The 24184-nt window shown below is 35.1% G+C and overlaps 1 protein-coding gene across 4 annotated transcripts in view; it reads left to right on the top strand.

Annotated features, from left to right (window-relative positions):
- The window catches only part of MIA2 (MIA SH3 domain ER export factor 2), a 100026-nt gene that overhangs the window by 36303 nt on the left and 39539 nt on the right, over positions 1 to 24184 (top strand). For 3 of the 4 annotated variants that reach the window (XM_014792106.2, XM_087422299.1, XM_087422293.1), the window contains 9 exons: positions 10165 to 10236; positions 11799 to 11825; positions 12360 to 12470; positions 13316 to 13387; positions 13942 to 14046; positions 18184 to 18306; positions 19890 to 19995; positions 21218 to 21264; positions 22039 to 22129. In XM_014792106.2, the coding sequence (XP_014647592.1) occupies positions 10165 to 10236; positions 11799 to 11825; positions 12360 to 12470; positions 13316 to 13387; positions 13942 to 14046; positions 18184 to 18306; positions 19890 to 19995; positions 21218 to 21264; positions 22039 to 22129 (754 nt within the window). The remainder of the gene's footprint in view (positions 1 to 10164; positions 10237 to 11798; positions 11826 to 12359; positions 12471 to 13315; positions 13388 to 13941; positions 14047 to 18183; positions 18307 to 19889; positions 19996 to 21217; positions 21265 to 22038; positions 22130 to 24184) is intronic. The other variant, XM_014792104.2, reaches the window with a different exon arrangement.

The raw sequence follows: 24184 nt of genomic DNA, 5'->3' as shown, positions 1-24184 counted from the left end.
TTTTCATATGTTTATTGGTCATTTGGATATCCTCTGTGTGAAGTTGCCTGTTCAAGTTTTTTTTTTCACAGTTTTAAAGGTATGGTTATCTGTCTTCTTCCTTTTTGATACATAGGATTTTTTCTGTATTTTGGTTACAAGTCCTTTTTCAGATACACGTATTGCAAATATCTTCTTCTACTCTAGTTTGCCTTTTTATTTCAAATGGTGTCTTGGTAAGCAGAAGTTCTTAATTTTAACATAGTCTAATTTTTCAGTCTTTTCTTATGATAACTGCTTTTTGTTTCATACTTAAGAAATTTTGGTCTACTCAAGGATGTGAAGATATTCTTCTGTTATCTTTTGGAAACTTTTATTGTTTTACTTTTCTCATTTAGTCTTTGTATTAGTTTGCTAGGACTGCCATAACAAAATACCACAGACAGGGTGGCTTACACAACAGAAAGTAATTTTTTCACAGTTTGGGAGGCTGGAAGTCCAAGATCAAGGTGTTGGCAGGTTTGGTTTCTTCCTAGGCCTCTCTCTGTGGCTGCAGATGGCTGCCTTCTTGCCTCGTCCTCCCATGGTCTTTCCTCTGTGCAAGAGAGTGTTTCTGGTGTGTCGCTGTGTGTCCAAATTTCCTCCTGTTATAAGGACACCAGTCAGATTGGATTAGGGCCCACACTAAGGGCCTTATTAACTTATTCACCTCTTTAAAGGGCCCGTCTCTAAAAACAGTCGCATTTTGGGTGCTGGGGGTTGGAGCTTCAACATAAATTTTGAGGGGAAACAATTCACAGATTTAATCAGTCTTTAATCCATCTGGAATTGAATCTGTGATGGTGTGATTTGGAGGTCAAGATTCAATGTTTTTCATATGGGTGTAGAATTAACCAGTACCATTTATTGAAAAGACCATCTTTTCCCTTTTCCCTTTGTTCTGTAGTGTCATCTTCTTAAAGATGTGACCGTGTGTATCTGAGTCTGTTTCTATAATCTGTTTTGTTGGTCTATTTTTTTTATTCTTGTACCAGTAGCACGCTTTTTTTATCAACTGTATTTTTATAACAAGTCTTAATGTCTGACAGTGTAAATTTCCAGGTTTGTTATTCTTCAAGATTGTTTTGGCACTTTGGCTTTTCATATAAATTTTAAATCAGTTCCATAATTTACACACGCACGCATGCATACGTGTAGCCTGCTAGGGATTTGATGGGGATTGCATTGAATATATAGATTAATTTCGAGAGAATTGACATTTTTACGATGTTGAGTTCTTATCCAGTATTTTTTTTTTTTTTTTTTTGTGAGGAAGATCAGCCCTGAGCTAACATCCGTGCTAATCCTCCTCTTTTTGCTGAGGAAGACCGACTCTGAGCTAACATCTATTGCCAATCCTCCTCCTTTTTTATCCCCAAAGCCCCAGTAGATAGTTGTATGTCATAGTTGCGCATCCGTCTAGTTGCTGTATGTGGGACGCGGCCTGAGCATGGCCGGAGAAGCGGTGCGTCGGTGCCCACCCAGGATCTGAACCCAGGCCGCCAGTAGCGGAGCACGCGCACTTAACCGCTAAGCCACGGGGCCGGCCCTATCCAGTATTGTTTTATAAATTTTTGCGTTGAGATCTTGCACATCTTTTCTTAGATATATTTCCTGGTAGCTGATGGTTTTTGAAACTATTATAAATAGTGTAGTTTTTCTTTAACAGCTTTGTTGGGATATAATTCACATACTATACAATTTACCCATTTAAAATGTACAAATGAATGGCTTTTAGTATATTCATATAATTGTACATCTATCACCACAATCAATTTTTTTTTTTTGGAATATATCAGATTCATTTAATACCACCTTTAAATACTTACAGTTCATACCTTTAAATATGTTTAATCAAATTGTTGGATTAAATATTTATATGCATATATATGTACACACATTGTTTTTTATTGCAGTAACATTGGTTTATAACAGTATATAAATTTTGGGTGTACATCATTATATTTTGATTTCTGTGTAGATTACATCATGTTCACCACCCAAAGACTGATTACAACCCATCACCACACACAGGTGCCTAATCACCCCTTTTGCCATCCTCCGTCCCCGCTTCTCCTCTGGTAACTACAAATCCAATCTCTGTCTCTGTGTGTTTGTTGTTGTTTTTATCTTCTATTTATGAGTGAGATCATATGGTATTTGACTTTCTCCCTCTGACTTGTTTCACTCAGCATAATACCCTCAATGTCCATCCGTGATGTCACAAAAGGCCAGGTTTCATCATTTTTTATGTCTGAGTAGTATTCCATTGTGTGTATATACCATGTCTTCTTTATCCATTCGTCCCTTGATGGGCACCTAGGTTGCTTCCAAGTCTTGGCTATTGTGAATAATGCTGCAGTGAATATAGGGGTGCGTATATCTTTACGCACTTGTGTCTTTATGTTCTTTGGATAAATACCCAGTAGTAGAATAGCTGGATCGTATGGTAATTCTATTCTTAATTTTTGGAGGAATCTCTGTACTATTTTCCATGGTGGCTGCACCAGTTTGCACTCCTACCAGCAGCGTGTGAGAGTTCCATTTTCTCCATATCCTCTCCAATGCTTGTTATTTGCTGTCTTGTTAATTATAGTGATTTTGATGGGCGTGAGGTGATATCTCATTGTAGTTTGGATTTGCATTTCCCTCATGATTAGTGATGTTGAACATCTTTTCATGGCCATCTGTATATCTTCTTTGGAAAAATGTCTGTTCATATCCTCTGCCCATTTTTTGATCGGGTTGTTTGGTTTTTTGTTGTTGAGTTGTATGACTTCTTTATATATTTTGGAGATTAACCCCTTATCAGATATATAATTTGTAAATATTTCCTCCCAGTTGGTGGGTTGTCTTTTCATTTTGTTCGTTGTTTGCTTTACCTTGCAGAAGCTCTTTAGTCTGATGTAGTCCCATTTGCTTACTTTTTCTTTTGTTTCCTATGCCTGAGCAGACATGGTATTTGAAAAGATGCTGCTAACACTGATGTCAAAGAGTGTACTGCCTTTATTTTCTTCTAAGAGTCTTATGGTTTCAGGTCTTACCTTCAAGTCTTTAATCGATTTTGAGTTAATTTTTGAGTATGGTGTAAGATAATGGTCTACTTTTATTCTTTTGCATCTGGCTGTCCAGTTTCCCCAACACCATTTGTTGAAGAGACTTTCCTTTCTCCATTGTATGTTCTTGGCTCCCTTGTCAAAGATTAGCTGTTCATAGATGTGTGGTTTTATCTCTGGGCTTTCAATTCTGTTCCATTGATCTGTGTGTCTGTTTTTGTACCAGTACCATGCTGTTTTGATTACTATAGCTTTGTAGTATATTTTGAAGTCAGGGATTGTGATTCCTTCAGCTTTATTCTTTTTTCTCAGGATTCCTTTGGCTATTTGGGGTCTTTTGTTGTTTGATAGAAATTTTAGGATTCTTTGTTCTGTTTTCATGAAGAATGTCATTGGGATCCTGATTGGGATTGCCTTGAATCTGTAGATTGCTTTAGGTAATATGGGCATTTTAACTATGTTTATTCTTCCAATCTGTGAGCACGGAATATCTTTCCATTTCTTTATGTCATCTTCGATTTCTTTCAATAATGTCTTATGGTTTTCATTGTATAGGTCTTTAACCTCCTTGGTTAAATTTATTCCTAGATATTTTATTCTTTTTATTGGCATTATAAATAGAATTGTATTCTTGAGTTCTCTTTCTGTTAGTTCGTTATTAGAGTATAGAAATGCAACTGATTTTTGTAAGTTGATTTTGTACCCTACAACTTTGCTGTAGTTGTTGATTATTTCTAATAGTTTTCTGATGGATTCTTTAGAGTTTTCTATGTATATAGAATCATGTCATCTGCAGACAGAGTTTCACTTCTTCCTTTCCAATTTGGATACCTTTTATTTCTTTTTCTTTCTTAATTGCTGTGGCCAAAACCTCCAGTACTATGTTGAATAAGAGTGGCGGGCGAGAGTGGGCACCCTTGTCTTGTTCCTGTTCTCAGAGGGATGGCTTTCAGTTTTTTGCCGTTGAGTATGATGTTGGCTGTGGGTTTGTCATATATGGCCTTTATTAAGTTGAGATACTTTCCTTCTACACCCATTTTACTGATAGTTTTATCATAAATGGGTGTTGGATCTTGTCAGATGCTTTCTCTGCATCTATTGAGATGATCATGTGATTTTTATTCCTCATTTTGTTAATGTGGTGTATCACATTTATCGATATGTGGATGTTGAACCATCCCTGCATCGCTGGTATAAATCCCACTTGATCATGGTGTATGATCCTTTTAATGTATTGCTGTATTCAATTTGCCAATATTTTGTTGAGGATTTTTGCATCTATGTTCATCAGCGATATTGGCCTGTAATTTTCCTTCTTTGTGTTGTCCTTGTCTGGTTTGGGGATCCACAATCAACTTTTGAACATTTTTATTACCCCAGAAAGAAACCCTGTACCGCTTAGCTATTATCCTTTACCCCATCTTGCCCACTCCCAAGCCTAGATGACTTATCTACTTTTTGTTTCCATAAACTTGCCTATTCTGGATTCCATTTCACATAAATGGAATTATACAATATGTGGTTCTTTGTGACTAGCTTTTTTCTCTTAGCATGATATTTTTAAGCTTCATCCATGTTGTAGCATGTATCAGCACTTAATTTCTTTTTTTTCCAAATACTTTAACTTTACTATATTTAACTTTTTGAAGACCTGCCAAATTGTTTTTCACAGTGACTGTGCTAGTTTATATTTCCACCAGCAGTTTTGAGTGTTCCAATTTCTCCACATTCTTCTGAACACGTTATTATCTGTCTTTTTGATTATAGCCATCCTGGTGGGTGAGAAGTGGTGTCTCACTGTGGTTTTAATTTGCCTTTCTGTCATGACTAATGATGTTGAATATCTTTTTATTTGCTTATTGGCCATTTGTATATCTTCTTTGGAGAAATGTGTATTCAGTTCCTTTGTCTATGTTTTAATTGGGTTGTCTTTTTATTATTGAGTTGTAACTTTATGTATTATAGATATGAGCTCCTTATCAGATATGTGATTTGCAAGTATTTTCTCTCATTCTGTGGGTTGTTTCCTCACTTTCTTGATGGTGTCTTTGAAGCATAAAAGTTTTTAATTTTGATGATGCTCAGTTTATCTTTTTTGTTCTTGCGATTGGTTATGCTTTCGGTGTCATATCTAAGAAATCATTGCTTAAAACGAGGTCACAAAGATTTATACCTGTGCTTCCTTCTAAAAGTTTTATGGGATTAGCTCTTATGTTTAGGTCTTCGATCTATTTTGAATTAATTTTTGTGTAGTGTGTGAAGTAGGGTCCAACTTCATTCTTTGCCATGTGGATATCCAGTTGTCCCACACTGTCTTGATTAGTGGAGCTTCGTAGTAAGTTTTGAAATTGGGAAGTGTAAGTCCTCCAACTTTTCAACATCGTTTTGATTATTCTGAGTCCTTTGCATTTTCTACAGAGTTTGGGATCCGCTTGCAATTTCTGCAGATACGTTAGCTGGGATTTTGATATGGCTTGTGTTGAATCTGTAGATCAATTTGGGGAATATTGCCATCTTAACAATATTGAGTCTTTGGATCCAGGAATATGGGATGTCTCTCCATTTATTTAGGTCTTCTTTATTTCAGTACTGTTTTGTAGTTTTCAGAGTATAAGGTTTGCACTTCTTTTGTTAACTTTGTTCCTAAGTATTTTATTCTTATTGATGCTATTGCAAATGGAATTTTTTTTTTAATTTCATTTTTGATTTGTTCATTGCTGGCGTAGTGTTTATTCTCGTGTTATTTTCTAAACATTTATGGGACCTTTAGTGAGGTCCACTCTTTTATTTCTGATATTAATTGTTTGTTCTTCTCTCTCTCTTTTTTTTACACCTTTTCCAGCCTTGACAGTGGTTTATCAATTTTCTTAGTGTTTTCAAAGAACAATCTGTTGGCTTAGTTGATTCTTTTTACTCTGTTTTCTATTTTATTACTTTCTTTTTTCACTTTTCTTTGGTTTATTTGCTCTTCCTTTTTTTATGACTTCTTGGGATGGGTACTTAAATCATTGAGATTTTAGCCTTCTTTTATAATTTCTGCATTAAAGTTATAATTTACTCTGGGTGTTCGGCTTTCATTAAAGCACCTCACCAATTTTGATGTGTCATGGTTTCCTGATCATTCAGTGTAAAATGTTTTAAAATGTTTATTGTGATGTTTTCTTTGAAACATTGGTTATTTGGTAGGGTATTTATTAATTTCGTATCGTATAGGGATTTTGCAATAATTTATTTGTTATTAACTTTTAGCTTAATTCTACTTAATTATGAAAATATACTCTGTATGAGTTCAGTCCTTTGTTGTTTTTAGAGACTTAATTTATAGCTTGGCATAAGATCGATTTTGGTAAATGTTTTATATACCATATAGATACATACATATCATTATCCTTGTGACAATACCACACTATTTTATCTACTATAGTTTGTTGATATGTAAACATAAAAACTAAGTCACTTGTTAATTTTTTATTCATGTCATTTGTTGGTTATTGAGAGAAATATGTTAAAATTTCCCATTATGATTATGGATTTGTTTTTCTCTTTTTTGGTTTTGTCAGTTTTATGTACATTGAGGCTATGGTTAGGTGGATACAGATATTGAATTATTTTATCTTCCTAGTTAGATTGACCCTTTTACCATTATGTAATGCCCCTATTTATCTCTAGTAATTCTTGACTTTCTTTGATATTAGTGTAGCTATCCCAGCCTTCATTTGGTAAGTATTCACATGGTAGTTCTCTATTATTTTACTTTCAACCTTTTTATATACTTACAGAACAGGTACTCTTTTTTCTCTTCTCTTTTGTTTTCTTTTGGATTGAAATAGTTTTTTATTAATTCAATATTTTCTGTATCAATAGGTTTGTTATTTATGGATTATTTTACATTCTTTTAATGGTTACCTGAGAGATTGCAACATGTATCCTTAATTTATTAAAGTCTAATATAAATTAGTGCTGTTACTCCTTACTGGACAATGCAAGGACCTTAGAATGCTTTAATTCCATTTGCTTCCTTTATCCAAGAGCTGTTGTACTATATTTTGATTTTATATTTATCTAAACTTCCAAATCGTTTTGTTGTTATTTGAAATAGCTGACGTTCATTTGGATTTATCCACACAGTTATTCTTTCTATTGCTCTTCATTCTTTCCTTCATTTCCAGCTTCCATTTGGGAAGATTTTCCTACCTCCTAAAGAATACCCTGGTTTTTCCTTTTGTGGAGTATACTGTTGATAAATTCTCTCAGTTTTTGTTTGATAATGTCTTTATTTCTTCATTTTGTATAATGCTGTTTATAGAATTCTAAGTTGGCAATTATTTTCTTTAAGTGCTTTGAACATTTCATCCTACTGCTTTGTTTTCCTGCCATTTTTTGTTGGTCAAAGTCAGCTATAAGTTTTATTGAATTTTGATGGTATTATGTCTTTTTCTGTATCTTTTTTTCGCTTTCAGTTTTTTAAATTGAGATATAATTTTCATATAGTAAAATAGACATTCTTACATATGCAGTTCAATGAATTTTGACAAGTATATTCACCCATGTATCTACCACCCCTGTCAAGATATAGAACATTTCTGTCACCCTTAAATTTCCCTCGTGCTCATTTCAGTCAGTCCTCTACCCCTGCCAGCAACCACTGTTTTTATTTCTATGACCATAAGTTAGTTTTGTTGTTAGAGAGTTTGTATAGATGAAATCATACTCTTTTGTGTCTGACTTTTATCAGTTAGTGTTATATTTTTGAGATTCACTATGTTGTTGCATATATTAGTAATTTTTTTTTTTTACTTCTAAGTAAATTTGTGTTGTATCAATATACCACAATTTGTTTATCCATTTCCCTCTTAGTATGGTTCTTTCCAGCTTTTGGCTATTATGAATAAAGTTGGTATGATCATTCTACCAGTTTTTTTGGTGGGTGTGTGGTTTCATTTCTCTTTAGTAAATACCCAGTATTGGAACTGGTGGGTCATAGGGTAGGTATGGTTTAACTTTATAAGAAACTATCTGGCTACTTTTATGATTTTCTCTTTGTCTTTGATTTTCAGCAGTGTTATTAGTTGCCTACATGTGGTTTCTTCTGTTTCTCATTCCTGGCGTTCATGATGCTTCTGGAATCTGTGGTATAATGTCTTTCCTTAGTTTTGGAACACTCTCGAGTGTTATCTTTTCAAATATTGTTTTTGCATTTTTTTTCCCTTCTCTCTTCCTGGGACTCGAAATACTTATATTTCAGTTTTTACTATATTCCATATATCTCTTATATTCTTTTCTGGATTTTCCATCTTTTTGCTCACACTTTAGTCTGGATATTTTCTTCTGATCTAGCTTCCATTTTACTAGTTGTCTTCATCTACGTCTAATCAACTTTTAAACCATCTTTTTACATCTTAATTTCTTTATTGCCTTTTTCAGTTCTACAGTTTCAGTGTGGCTCTTTTTGTAGTTCTTTTCCTCTGGTTCACTATTGTCTTTTAGTTCGTTTTACATATTAAGCTTACTTATTTTAATGTCTGGCTGAGAACTCCATTATCTGCATCCTCCAAGAGTCTGTTTATCTTGCTCATTTTTTTTCTTGATTCTCAGTCAGATCTTGTCTTCTTGAATGCCACGTTATTTTATGTTGAGTGTCGGTGATAGTATAACAAAAATTGTAGAGATAATTTTGAAGCTGTGGGTGGTATTAGCTTTTTCCAGTGAGCATTTGCTATTACTTATCATAGGCAGCTAGGCTAGGGACATCAGAAATCTTAGATTACTTTAATGATAGACTGAGATATTTGGAAACTTGGCCTCAGTTCAAAGGATTAGTCTGTTTCTGGTTTAGACTTTCTTAGAAGGTAGCCAGTGTGGGTTGGTATTAGTTTCCTGTTGCTGCTATAACAAATTACCACAAACTTAGTTGCATAAAGCAACACAAATTTATTCTCTTATAGTTCTGGAGGTCAGAAGCCTAAAACCAGTCTTATAGGGCTAAAATTAAGGTATTAGCAGGTCTGTTTCCTTATGGAGGCTCCAGGAGAGAATCCATTCCTTGCTTCTTCCACCTTCTAGAGGCTCCCCACATTCCTTGGCTCATAGCTGCGTCACTCCAGTCTCTGCTTCCATCTTCACGTTGTCTTCTCTCCTAACTTTGATCCTCCTGCCTCCATCTTATAAGGACCCTTGGGATTATATTGGGCCTACCAGGATAATCTTGTATATTCTCCCCATCTCAAGTTCCTTAACTTAATCACATCTGGAAATTCCGGGGATTAGAATGGAATTTGGGGAGGTCATTATTCAGCCTGCCACAAGGTCCCATCCTAAAACGTAAGCATTATGGGTCATCCTACTTAGCAGGTCCTGAACTCCTAGTTTTGTCTTCTCAGCTGCCAATTCTACTAATATCTCTGCTCAGTTTCTCAGCCTATCATCTTCTACTTTGGGGGCGGGGTGTGTGTGGAAGGAAATGTCAAATATTGGACTGGTCTTTTTGAGGATTCTCTCTTCTGTCACAAATTCTCACTATTTTGATAACTCTCTGAGGCCTTTGACATATCCTGTTTTTTGATATTTTTGTCCAGCTCTTCTTCTTGTTTTTAGTGAGCAGGTTGACCCCAAAAAACCTAGTCTTCCATTTAATCCCTTTTTTTGAAGCATTGAAATAAGTGCATTTTGATAAATCTTAGAACATTGTATGTTTCATTGCCTTTATTATACATTGTTCTTGGTTCTCTTTATCTTTTAAACATTTTCTATTCCCTACTTGCTTTGTTTGTTGTATGATTTGAATTAGAAGTGAAAATTTCTGATGGCCACTTAGTATAAATTTCTCTTTAATGACTAGGCAGACTTTGGACAGCTCTCTTAGTCTTAAGTGTGCGAACCGTTTGTTGCCCAAACTGGTGGGTTGTGGTGTGTTAGCCGCCCTGGCTTTGTTTGTTACAGTGGTCAGATTTGAAGAGCTTAAAGCTAAGTAAATCCAAGTAAATTTAACATACATGTGGAAGTGGATTCTGTCTGCTGTTTAGACACCTATCCAGATAAAATTTGAGATAAAATTTGTGGAGTTTTTACTTACAGGGTTGCTTTCTTTCAGTATGAAGGCATAGAGTCATCATTACAGGATGCCAGCTTTGAGAAGGAGTCAACAGAAGCACAAAGTTTGGAGGTAAAAACAAATAGTATAATTATAATTATAAAGCTGGAGGAAAGATTCTTACGAAATAACATAAACTTTAAAAATAATCTTCTCAAAACTATTTAAAAGGAAATATGAAAGAGCATCTCTGGTTGTTAAAATGTAAAGAAAAGGTAAATATAGGAAATAGAACATTATTAGGTAGCATAAAGTATTTTAAAAATTTGAGCTCTTGTCGCTCACTTGTTTTGAGTGAAGCATATTTACTTCACTGGAATCTAGGGCTATATAAGAAGCTCTTTATTCTTCATTCCTGGGAGGTGTATTAAGGTGGCCATTCCTTTTTTGACTCAGTGTGCTCCAGAAAGGAAAAATAGGATTCATTTTCATAAATTTAGGAATAGTTGGCAACAGTAAATTATGTAAATTGTGGCAGTACTTGCCTTTCCTTCATCCCAGTTTATTAGGAACTGACTAGAATTAGACTGAAGATGTATAAGCAGTGGTGTCCTGGTAAAGGGTAGGCAACTGGCTCTCTGAAAAGCAGGAGCCCTTATTTGTAGCATTTGCTGAGTTCTGTTGTGTAAATACTCCCACCGTGATGATGTCACTGAACGTGGAGTTTGGAAGAGAGAGGCGTAGTTGGCTTTCCTGATCTGGGTGTAATTTGGCTAATAGTAAGAAAGGAAATTTGTGATAATTTGTCATTTAGGTAAGCTACGACAGATTAGAGGAAGTAATAGGAGTGCCTTAGTACTGTTGGGAGATGGAAGTGTTGTAGAAAGCACACTATTATTAAAGCAGAAAACAATGAACTTTGTACCGTTGGTCCATGTGTTCAGTTAGTCCAGCTTGGCAGTTATCAGTGCTGAGGTCTCTAATCATCAGAAACTATGTATCATGATTCAGAATTTCCTAGTAGAGTCCAAAGGAAGTTATAAATTGAATTCCAAATGAAATACATTTCTTAATCTTTTCTTTCTTCATTTGTTACCTATTAATATCCTTAGGAACTTGTTAAAATTATTATATTTTATTTGTTGACACTCAGTTTTAACTACTACTATTCCTGTGGTAATTTATTAGATTGATTAAAAAAGAAGGAATTTTAGAAGGCATTTAGCATGTGAACAAAAGGGCGAAAATGGGAGAGCAAAGATGTTTACTCAAGCTTGGTGGTATTGTGGATAAAATAAAACACACCAGTTTATTCTCCAGGCATTGAATTTACATAATCTAGCAGTAAAATTAGCTGAATTTTTACTTTAAAATGAACATTTTGGAAGTCTTCTCTAATTTTAGTAATTTTTTAAAACATATGTTTATTTTCAAGATTGGTAAACATAATTGAATATAAACTATAATGTGATATAATTTAAGAAAATTTGATTATTGAATCTGTAGCTAAAATCAAAACAGTACTTTTGATTCAAGTCAGAGAATTTGTATAACCAGATAGTCGAATTTGGGGAGATATATATATATATAAGTAAGTTTTTTAACCACTATAAACCAGTGTGTACTTGTTCTGCTTTTGTTTTGGCCTGCATTAAATTCTTTGAATCTTTTGGTTTATTTTTTTTTTTAACAAGTTTGTTGAAGGATCACAAATATCAGAGGTATGTTTATTATAGTGTTTAAATCCAGAATAATCCAATAACTAATCATTTTAAAAAGTCACAGAAAATATGTCTTAATTCAATGTAGATTATTATTATGAATCAATCTTAGTTTTTTGAATTTATTTTTTATTTTACTATGTCTTTAATTATATTAAATTAGATTTATTTTTCACTTTTCTCTTTATAATGCTTTAGAGCTGACATTGGGCATACCAGATTCTTGGCTCTCCACCTGTTGTTGTAAATAAAATTTTACTGGAGCACGGCCATACTCATTAATTTACGTATTGTCTTTGCTTTCTCACTACATGGGCATTCTTGAGTACTTGGCACAGAGACTGCATGGCCTGCAAGCCTAGAAAAAGTTTACTGATGCCTGCTAGAATTGCTGTTATTTCAATGTTGAGAAAATGAACAAATATATAAAGTAAACTTAATTTAACTTACAGTATATGTATTTGATTATACTCATCTGATTACCCTGACCAAAAGTTCCCATGTCTGTCTTATAAAGTTGGCTTCCTCTTTTAGGCAGTCTGTGAAAAGCTGAGCAGATCCAAATCTGAACTTGAGGATGAAATACGCTTTCTAGAAAAAGAGTTAAAAGAAGAGAAATCTAAACATTCTGAACAAGACGAATTGGTAAGGCTTTTGTGTTTGATGAGACTATAGGAAAAAGAAAGTTATTATTGAGTTTTACATGCACTGTAAATAATCCAAAGAATACAGCAGGCTGTGAAGTGAAGAGTAATATTTTCCAGATCCTCTAGCTTTTGTCATTTGCTAGGGATCACCATTGCCATGGTAACTTTCTTGCATATTCTTATAGAAATTTTCTGTATGCACTGTGGAAGTAGCTCACATAAATAATTTAAATTGAATAATCACATACGTAGCAGATTTTTTCTAACTCAAAAGTTGTGTTAAGAACATTTTAGGGCCTGCCCCACGGCTTAGCGGTTAAGTGCGCGCGCTCCGCTGCTGGCGGCCCGAGTTCAGATCCCGGGCGCGCACTGATGCACCGCTTCTCCGGCCATGCTGAGGCCGAGTCCCACATACAGCAACTAGAAGGATGTGCAACTATGACATACAACTATCTACTGGGGCTTTGGGGGAAAAAAATAAATAAATTATAAAAAAAAAAAAAAAAATTTTTAATTTTCCTTTATTTGTCATTCTATTTTAAAATCTGTCTGAAGGAAGCTCCTGATGTGTGTGAGATTGTTTAGTTAGATATGATATTAGTGGACTTATCTTGAGCCTGTATGACGTAAATGTTATAAAATTTTAAAGATGAGATGAAATACTATTGTTATTTAACTTTCATATAAAATCCCTTTAAGCATATGGCTGAGAAGTTTTCTTAATTTGAGTTCTCACTTTTTGAGCAAAAGTGATAGGTTAATAATATATCTAATATATATGGCATCTTGGAAACTGGAGGAGTTTAGTAAATACTTGTTTATTGATTGATAATGTCTTTCCAGATGGTGGATATTTCAAAAAGGATACAGTCTCTAGAAGAGGAATCAAAATCCCTCAAATCACAAGTAGCTGAAGTAAGTTGAATTGGTCTAATAGGTCTGTTGCTTTTGAAAATCATTTTAATTTTACTATTACTTTTATAATTAAGGAATAAGATATAATATTAGAATTTGAGATATAGGGGTTCTTAGATATATTTTTTTAATGCAAGTTACCTCAGGAAAGTTCATTTTTTCATTGGACAGGTATTTATTGAGCTTTTACCAAGTACTGGTCACTGTTGAAGGTGCTTGGCACTTAACATTCGTAGACAAAATAGACAGAAAAGCTCTCATGGAATTCAAATTCTGATAAGAGAGACAGATAATAAAAAGTTAACAAAATTTGCTACATAGTACATAGAAGGTTATCAGAGGTTAAATCATTTGTCCAAGTCACATGGCAAGTTAGTGGCAGAGCCATGACCAGACCTTGATTCTAGGACAGCCTTTTTTCTGCTTCACCATGCTGCTTCTCCTATTAATATTGGCATGTTTTTGACTTTAATTCCATGTTTTAGGGATTATATGTAAAGAAAGAGCTATTGTATTAAATCAGTTCTTATAAACTCGATATGTATTTTACTTAGGCCAAAACAACCTTCAAAATATTTCAAATGAATGAAGAACGACTTAAGATAGCTACAAAAGATGCTTTGAGTGAAAATTCCCAACTTCAGGAAAGCCAGAAACAGGTTTGTATTGCATAGGGCCTCTTCAACCTGTGAATATGTAATTATAAATGTTCTGGGCATACTCGTGACTGACCCATACTAGGGGCAAGAGTGGGCTTTTCTTGGAGAGCAGGACAGTCTCCTGTGTATCCTTTGGTGTCTCTCTCGTATAGGAGACAAAAGTTTATACTCCCGGCATCCCCTTCCCCCAGGAGTGAAAGTAGGCCAGGGCATTCAGCATTTGATAATCACAGCAAATAGCATTTAGCTCCAGCTCCTCAAAGCCAGACTGAAGGAGGGCGGAGAATGAATACCCATGCGGGTTACTGAAGCTGTGGCTCTGGGGCCTCTGGATAGAAGCAGTTCTGGTGGCAGATCAAATGAGGACTGAGCTTTTACCCTCTTCCTCCTCCACACACCGAGATATATTTCTTCTTCCACTGTTCTCCCAATATAGTTATAATTTTTCAGTAGGAAAATTTTTCAGTGATTACATTATTTGTGATTTTCTAAGTGTTACTCACAGCTGAGCCACGTGATGTGCTCTGATTACATATTCTGTTTTACTCAACATTTTATTTGCCCTTGAGTTAATAATTGTCTTGTTTCTAGGGGCCGGCCTGGTGGAGTAGCGGTTAAGTGCGCGCGCTCTGCCGCGGCGGCCCAGGGTTCGCGGGTTCAGATCCCGGGCGCACACCGACGCACCACTTGTCAGGCCATGCTGTGGCGGCGTCCCATATAAAGTGGAGGAAGATGGGCACGGATGTTAGCCCAGGGCCAATCTTCCTCAGCAAAGAGGAGGATTGGCACTGGATGTTAGCTCAGGGCTGATCTTCCTCACACGCACACAAAAATAATTGTCTTGTTTCCTGTATGCCTATCTGTAATTCATCTGTATGCTCTCTTCTAGAGATGTAAATATCTTATTTATGCATTCAAATGCTTTGGTTAATCTACTAACTTGATTTTTTTCTTGAAGCAATCCTTCCTGGATGCTTCCATCTCCTGGTCCAATAGGAGCTTGTTCTCTAGGTCTATTATGCTTCTGTTGTCCTGAGGTTTTACCTCACCTCCTTCCTTCCCCTGGTCTTTCTCCTGTGTTAGATCTTTTACTTTCTGTATCCAAGACTTGCTGTTTTGTGGTTAATTCTCTTGATTAGCTTCCTGAGAAAAAGATGTAGGAGGTAACTTTTAAAAAACTTGCATGCCTGAGAATGTCTTCTTCTCTCATACTTACTGACATTTTGGTTGGATATCTTCTGGGTTGAAAGTTTTTTTTCTTGAGATTTTGACATTATTGCTTCGTTGTCTTCACTTTCCAGTTGCTTTTGAGAAGGCGGATGCTATTTGGATTACTGAACCTTTTTTGTAATAGCAAAAAAGGAAGCTTTGACTCTCTGGAAGCTTTTAATATCTTTCATTGTTTCCAGTTCTCCAAAATTTCATGAGGACATGCCTTAGTGTGGGTCTTTTTTCATACATTTGTTGAACACACTCAGTCTGGAAACTCTTGCTCTTGATTCAGTTCTGGGAAATGTACTTGAGTTCTTTCATACGTTTTTGGGTATATTTTGTATGAGGTATGATAATTATTTGAAAATGTCTTCTTTGGTTTTCTTTGTCTCTGTGGAACTTTTGTTCACTTACTATCTGATATTTTTTTGCTTGTAAGAGTTCTTTCTTGTTTTGCTTATGCCTTTTTCTTGTTTCATGGATGCAGTGTCTTATCTTGCTGAGGATATTATACTTTTTTTTCTCTTTTGAAGTGTTTTTCAGTTCCCCGAGTTGCCTTGTTTCTTTGAGTTCTTTCATTTTCTGTTTTATCTAAGAGTTTCTTTTTTCAGATATTTGATGATTCATGGCTGTCTGCTCATTTAATAGTGAAGCTCTCTAAATCTAATTGGAAGCTCTGTGTGCATTACTGGTAGACTCTTCTCTAGGGTAAGCTGGCTAGGGTGTTTCATTGGATGATCCCCAATTGTTGGTGTCTGAAGACCATTTTCCACAGGGATGACTCCTCTACAGTTCCCATTTGAGAGGTTAAATGGAACAACAGTGAGGTGAGCAGCTCAGTGAGGTCAGGGGTGCTGGTATCTCACTATTCAGTAAGTCACCTTTCACATTTTCGCTGTTACTCACACCTTCACCTGGACCAGCTGTCCCAGAGTTTCAGGTTCCACCTCTCTAGAGACTAACCCTCTAGGCTTTTGCCAGATGTGTGTGTATGTGTAAATATGTGTGTGTGTGCATGCATGTGTGCATGCGTGTGAGAGAGTGGGGGTTACGGTGGAGGGAGGGGTGATAGAGAATAACGATGTGTGTATGTGTATGTGCAGGGAGAACATGGGGGACTTTAGCTGCTTCTTATACAGACTTTTGGGCAGTCCTCCTCTACTCAGTCCCTCTTACACCCCAGTGCTTATGCCTCCAAATCGTGAGCCTTTCTGGGTTGTATCAAGTCAACCTGTTTTTGGACTTTCCCATCTTTTGCGTTAGATTTCAGTTCTGTTTGGTCTGCTAAGTCTTTTACCGTGCTTCCATCTCTTTCCACTTTCCACTTCTAGAATTATCTTTTTCGTCATTGCCTGTTGTCTTTTTTTCTTGTGAGTTTATGCTTTTTTTTCTTTTTCTGCTGAAGAAATTAGCCCTGAGCTAATATCCGTGCCCATCTTCCTCTACTTTGTATGTGGGACGCTGCCACAGCATGGTCTGATAAGCAGTGCATAGGTCCACGCCTAGGATCCGAACCTGTGAACCCTGGGCCGCTGAAGCGGAGCACGCAAATTTTACTGCTGTGCCGCCAGGCCAGCCCCAATGCTTTTTTTTCTTAATCTCTCTAGTGTCATCTTAGTAGAGTTCAGGAGAAAGTAGTGATAAACCCTGTGTTAAATTTGCTGTTATAATCAGAAGTGGCCTTTTCTACCTTGAGAAAAAATTTCACCTACATTGTCTTACTCTTTACAGCTGCTTTTATTTAGCTCATTTTTAATCACCAAAGTTCTTAAAATAAACTGTTCTGTATTCACTGATTCCGTGTTCTAATACACTCTTTCCTTAACCTTCTGAGGACTCATGCTGTGTGTGCAATCTCTTCACTAACTCACTGGAGACCACCTAATCACCAAACCCAAGTTTTTTCCTTTAATCCTCATTTGTTTTTATCAGTCAGTCATCTTATTTTCTTATACGTGCATAGACCACACAATCACCAAATCCGAGTTTTTTTCTTTAATCCTTATTTGTTTTTATCAGTCAGTGTCATTTTATTCTCTTTTCTTGTGCTAGGGAATATGCTAATGAAGCCTTAGTTTTGCAGAGAAACCCAGTAATTGCTGTTGGATACAATAGAGTTTTAAAGACTTTAAATAAATTTGGACTTTTCTTTTATATATATAGATATATATATATGGGCCATTTCTTTTGTGAGTTACTTGCTCATTCTTTTTTTTTTTTGGTCCTATTTTTCTTATTGACTTTTAAGAGCTCTTTGCATATTGAGCTTATTAACCCTTTGCTACATATAAGAATTCCTTTCTAGTTACTTGTTTGTTTTTAAATTTTGTATTATTTTTTGATTTGTGAAGCTTTTATGCATTATGTAGTCAAGTCTACCTTTTATAATGATCTTTACCTCTTATGTCATGTTCAGAAAGTTATTCCTCTCCTGCAAAAGTATATACAGTAAAAGATTGTTTATGCAAAATTCGGTCTGTTACAGATTAATAGTATTTCTAAAGGTTAGTAATCTTAACTACAAAACAGCACATGATTAAAAAAAATAAATTTTAATACAGGTAAGGTATGGCATGTTATATGGGATATCAGGAATGGTAAGAAATGATCAAATCTAACAGATAGGTATGTCTCAGAAAACGTTTTATTTGATATAACTTTATTATGTAAATCAGTTGAAGAATGTGTGTCTGTTATTTTACATTACCCCCTTTTTGAAAGTTCTTTGAAAACAGGAGCCCACCCTTTCTTCCCTCTCTTCTCCCCTCATCCCATCCCTCCCTTCCTCCCTCCCTTCTCGACAATACATCGTGTTGTATGATATCTGTTAATGATACACGTAAATATATAATTAAGCACATCTATACATAAGTATGATAAGGCAATATGAGTTGCTTTTCTTTTTCTGTGGGATTTGACTTTTAGCTTTTACGAGAAGTTGAGGAATGGAAAGAACAAGTGAGTGAACTTAATGAACAGAAAACAACGTTTGAAGACTCCAAAGTGTATGTGGAACAAGTTCTGTGTGATAAAGAAAATCAGATCAAGGTAAATGGCCCTGCTGGTTTTAGTGACTGCGTCAGCTAGAATTTTATACTAATTCTGAAATTTGAAATTTTGGGGTTTTGACAGCTTTTATATTGATAATTTATTTGCCCAAATTTGAGGATGTGTACTTTGTGGCATACATTCCAATTTGTACCAGTACTGTCAACCTTGCTGCCAAATGCTCCTTGAGTGCTTGTAGATTTGTAGTATACATATCAACAGTCTGTGTCTCCTTTTTTCCTCTCCTCTGTATTTTAGCCTAGGCATTTAATGAAGAAAGAAAAATAATAATGGATTTTACCTTTTGTATTTAGACTGTCATCTGTTTTTGTTAATAATAAGAGATTGGAAAAAGTTTTAGAAATTGGACAGAGGAAGTTATATGTATTTGGTGAATATCTTTAATACCTAGATTAGCTGGTGTGTGTACTTGTACAGAGATGAATACTTTTTAAAAATAGATCTAATTGAAACCTGACTCTAATAAGAATAGAATAATTGCTCATACTGTTAAGACTTGTTGACTTTTTCCTGCTCCCTGTCTCCCTCTCCTACCCCTTTTTCCTGTCTGCTCTTTAAAATCTTATACTTTCAAGATACTCAGGTGTGAGTATCAAGTAATAAGATGTAAAACTAACATTCTGTAATCTACACAGACATAAAACTAACATTCTGTAATCTACACAGAGAGGTGGACATTGTCATCTTGAAAGCTATACATTTATGCTATTTATGTTGCTACTAAGAATGCTTTCAAGATTTCATCTTTAGGAGTTGTATTCATAATTTGGCATATTGTTTTTTTTTTTTCCCCTAAACTTACTCTACTAAAGGACTTGGGATTCTTCCTAAACAGAACAAGAATGACTTGCTGATCTCAAGCTCTACTCAGAGCTGTAGGCCGTGTTATCTGTGCCTGGAACTCTCCAGAGGGAGGAGATCGAAGGGTGGAAATTGTAGAGCAGAATGGGTTTTTAGGTGGGTCCTTCCACAGAAATACATGGCACAGTCGCTTTATTTATTTGTAGTGCTAGAAAATCTTCTTGTAGTCAAGAAAATTCAAAAAGTACTGTTGGACAACTCATAATCTTCCAGTTCAGATTCTCTTGTATAATTTCTTTTTCTTTATGTCGATTGAACTTTTAAGCTAGTTGTTTACTTGAATAAATCAGATCTGTGATCATTTTATATATCGCATATCTCACTTGCGGATTTGACTTCACACAAAATTTACTCTCACGTTAATGGCCACTCTTATTTGTGACATGTGAGAAATGTCATATAAGAAAATGTTTTGCTACTTTATAGTCGTGATATATTTAGCAAAAATGGGTCATTATCAAGTATTGTATTTGATTTAGGAATAACTGGTTTTGGTTTTTAACTTCCAGAGTTTAATAGTCAATAAATGTTACAGGTTTTCAGAATATTTACGTATCTTAGTACCAGGTGGAGAATAAGAGCCCATGTACTGTTATCTGTGTGGATTGATCTTTAAACTACTACTATACGTTCAGAAGTTGTCAAGCCTTTAGCATAAGGCATTACCCTTTCTTTTTTTTTCCCCTTTGCTAAATGTCAAGTCTCTGACTGAACGCTTGCTCAAGATGAAAGACTGGGCTGCTGTGCTTGGAGAAGACATAACAGATGATGATAACTTGGAATTGGAAATGAGTGATTCAGAGAATGGTTTGTACTTAGGTGTTAAGTCCTGACTCATCCTCTTTTGCTAAAAATGATAACTGGCTCTTGTATTGCCTTTTAGTTCCCATGTGCGCTATGTTCTTTACACACTTGTGCTTTGGCACAACTTGTCTGCCTGTCTCTAATGCTCTGTCCCTCTCTCACTGTCCCTATAGTTAAACTTCAGCTGCAATACCACCTTTTCAGTGAATCTTTCTCCAACTCCTCAGATAGACTTACAGCTCTTTCTTCTCTGTTCTTTTTATATATTGTACATATCTTCGTTATAGCAATTTTCACTTTGCATCATAATCATTTCCATGCCTGTTTTTTCCTGTACTGTAACCTAATCAAATGGGTGGGTGAGTAGTTTGAAAAATGAGTGTGATATAAATGAATACCTTAGATTACTTTTTTTTGTCGTTTCAGTTAGATAGTTCAGATGGTCATAGTACTTCAATATTGGCCATCCCAAACTGTTGTTGCCATTGCTGGTTGCAGTCTGGAAACTCAGGCAAAAGTTAGGTTTGCTATAGCTACTCACTGTATTCTCAAACCAATTCCTTTGACGGAATTTTTATTTTGACATGATTATAGACTCACTGGAAGTTGCAAAAAGAGTACAGAGAGATCTTATGTATCTTTCATCTAGTTCTCCCCAGTGGTAGTTCTGACTTTTGTGTCCTTTCTCTTTTCTCTCCCTCCACCTCCTGCATAATTAACAAATTTGTTAAGGAGGAGAAGGTATGATTTTTAAAAATTTTCTTTGATAATAGCATTAATGTGTTAGAAGAAAATTACATTCTCAAAGTAAATACATACAATTCTCTTTGTACTTTTTCACTTCTGCTTTATCTTGTAAGAAGTAATTGTTTTTCTAATAAGAAAACTCATGCTTGTTTACTGTTATTTTAATTTGGAGTATAATTCTACATATTTTGTATGCTGAAGGATTCCAAGAATAGTTGAGACTGTGGACTATATTTTGGTGAATACCACATCCTTGTTATAACTCGGTTCTTGGAGGTAGTAGTGAAAAACCTTGTTAAGTGGTATAATCCTCAGTGCTTTCACTGTTTAGCTTCCTGGGAGCAGGTCTGCCTTATGTCAAAGCAAGAAGAGGGATTATACGACTCTAGTTGAGTGAACTAATAAAATCATTTGGATGTCTGTTGTGGCATTGCACTATTTTCTCAATTTTTTTTTATGTTTTTGTTTTTTACTATAGATAATCAACCAAAAGGAGCTTTGAAGAAACTTATTCATGCTGCTAAGGTTTGCATTACTACATAAATATAAAGAATTTAGAGAAAGAAATAGAACATTCCTTAAACCCATATGACCTTGTAACAGTTTTTTTAAAAGTCCATTTTATAGTTACACATAAGTTTAGATCAGAATTTTTGGAAGTGATCAGAATTTTCTCCATCCATTGCTTTTTTCTTTTTTATAATAACTTTAGAAACTCATATTGTTAATTTTTAGAATTTATCATTATAGAAATTTTCGAGATGTATACTCATTTTGTTGGGTAAGGAATATGTTAAAAATATTTATTATATTTTCTCTCCTATTTTCCTCTGAGCATTCTTCTTCCTCTGGTCTCAGTGTTTTCCCACCTCCTGCATAATTGCCCCATATCCTATCTTGGGAAGTAAATACTAGATTCATTTCATTCTGGTTTATCCTTTCTCTTTTCCAACCTAGTAGTGGTATCATGATCTTTACTGATCTGTTTGAAGTCTTGCTAATGTAGTTTGAAGATTGCTTTAATCAAAACTTATGGTTTGAAAGTAAATAAAGTGAGAATAGCCACAGTTTAAGCATCAGCCACTGATCTTCTGTATCTCTGTTCTGAAATTTACAACTATTGATGACTTGGCTCACTTTCCAAGGTGGAAGCCTCATTGTTGATTTGTGCATTTTAGGCAATAATTTCATCAAAGTGATAAAAGAGCTTCAAAAGGTTGGGATGGTATATTGAGATTTTGGGGAGGTTTTTTGTATAACTGATTAATGTTGCTTTTTTCTTTCTCCCATTCTTTGAAGTTAAGTGCGTCTTTAAAAACCTTAGAAGGAGAAAGAAACCAAATTTACACTCAATTATCTGAAGTAGATAAAACAAAGGAAGAGCTTACGGGTAGGTAATCTACATACTTTTCAAGTTTTTCTAAGTAAATACAACTCCTTATAGAGAATGGTGCCATTAATTGAATCAATTATGGGAAGATCCATAATTGATTGTATTTTTTACTTTTACTTTTGTTGGTTATTTGTGAAAAATTAGTCCTGAGTTTTTTGTTCTTGTTGGTAAAGCCATATCAGTTTCCTTCATATTGATATGAAATTAAAATAATGGAATTGTTTTAAAAAACATGTAAAACCATACTTCCTTTGGATTTCAGTGTTATATGTGTAGTATGGTTTAGATTTTAAAAAGTAGCAACTTAAAACTTAATTTTAAAAAATCTTTGTTTATTGCAAAATTGATCTTCGGTAGTGATACTACTGTGTTTTACAGGTCTTGTTACAGTATAATTTTCTCCTTTAATGTACATGCATAGTATATTAGCATCTGTAGAAAGAGGGATATTAGACCTGCAGAGCTGAAGTTTTTCTTTTCATTGAAAACATTTTTAATTTGTTGAAAGTGTTTTTTTTTTTAAAAGTAAACAAATTCTATCAGCTGCATTTGAAATTTTTTTAGGTTGATATAAGTAACGTCCATTTTGTTAAAAAAAATTTTAGCATAACAATTTGCATAAAAACAGAATGGAAGGACATACTCATATGTCAACAATGATTATCTTTGAAGATGGCATTATGGACAGATTCCTGTTTTCTTTTTACTTATCTGTATTTTCAAAAATTTCTGCAATGAGTAAACTGTGTTTATAATAAAACAGTTTTGGAAAAGGTTGAAGCACCAAAGATACAGATTATTAAAAAAATTATCAGGGCTGGGCCTGTGGTGCAAGCAGTTAAGTGTGTGCGCTCGGCTGCAACAGCCCAGGGTTCGCGGGTTTGGATCCCGGGTGCGCACCAATGCACTGCTTGTAGCACCGTGCTGTGGCGGCGTCCCATATAAAGTAGAGGAATATGGGCATGGATGTTAGCCCAGGGCCAGTCTTCCTCAGAAAAAAAAAAAAAGAGGGGGATTGGTATCAGATGTTAGCTCAGGGTTGATCTTCCTCACAAAAAAAAAAAATATCATAGCCCTGTTCACATGATGTTGGTAGTTGGATTATTTTTGGATTTGAAGAACATTAATATTAATTTAAAAGTGAAGTTTTACTATATGTAAAGCATACTACTAAAAGCCATGGGAGAGTCACTGAAGGAAAAGATATGGAGCCTACTTTTTAGTATATTCACAGACTCTAGTGAGAACTGTGTATAGTAAGTACCAGAATAGCAAGGAATTTGCTTGCAGTTACCCCATCCCTTAATATAATTTCTTGGTAAATCTTTATTGTTTTCTAAAACTAGTATTTGGAGACCCTATATGTGCCTGTACCCTTCTTCCAAATCTTTCTTCTTCTTCTTTTTTTTTTTTTTTGCTGAGCAAGATTGGCCCTGAGCTAACATCTGTTGCCAGTCTTCCTCTTTTTGCTGAGGAAGGTTCGCCCTGAGCTAACATCTGTGCCAGTCTTCCTCTGTTTTGTAGGTAGGTCGCCACCACATCATGGCTGCCAATGACTGGTGTAGGTCCGCACCGGGAACCGAACCTGGGCTGCTGAAGCGAAGTGTGCTGAACATAATCACTAGGCCGTGGGGCTGGCTCCCTAACTTTCTTTTTTTAATGGGCCATGAAAGATAAACTTTTATGATTGATCTTCTATTCATAACAGAAAGGTTTTCTTCTAAACTGTTTCCCCTCTACTTCTGCCTTTTTTTGGTAATCATTTACAGTGCTATTCTGAGATACAGAGAATTTCTGAGTTACAGTAGAAGTAAAAAATATAGTGAAGACTTAAGTAGTGGTTTATAGTTTTTTCTTCAATAGGGGTGATCCATTTTAATAGAATATCTAACAGTAATGTCTGTTAAGTGACTCTTCTTGGCAATGGCTTAAAGCCTAGATAACAGATTTTTTTCTGATATAGATTTAAAAATTTCTGTGGAAAGACAGATGTGCACAATTTCCTGCACATTTAATCATTTGATGTTAACATATTAAAGTATCCTTTTGGTG

This window comes from Ceratotherium simum, chromosome 3 (genome assembly GCF_057802395.1).
Source record: "Ceratotherium simum simum isolate JZ-2026a chromosome 3, ASM5780239v1, whole genome shotgun sequence".
Lineage (NCBI taxonomy): Eukaryota > Metazoa > Chordata > Mammalia > Perissodactyla > Rhinocerotidae > Ceratotherium > Ceratotherium simum.
The sequence above is the reverse complement of the archived record's forward strand: the minus strand, read 5'-3'. Positions and strand labels throughout refer to the sequence as shown.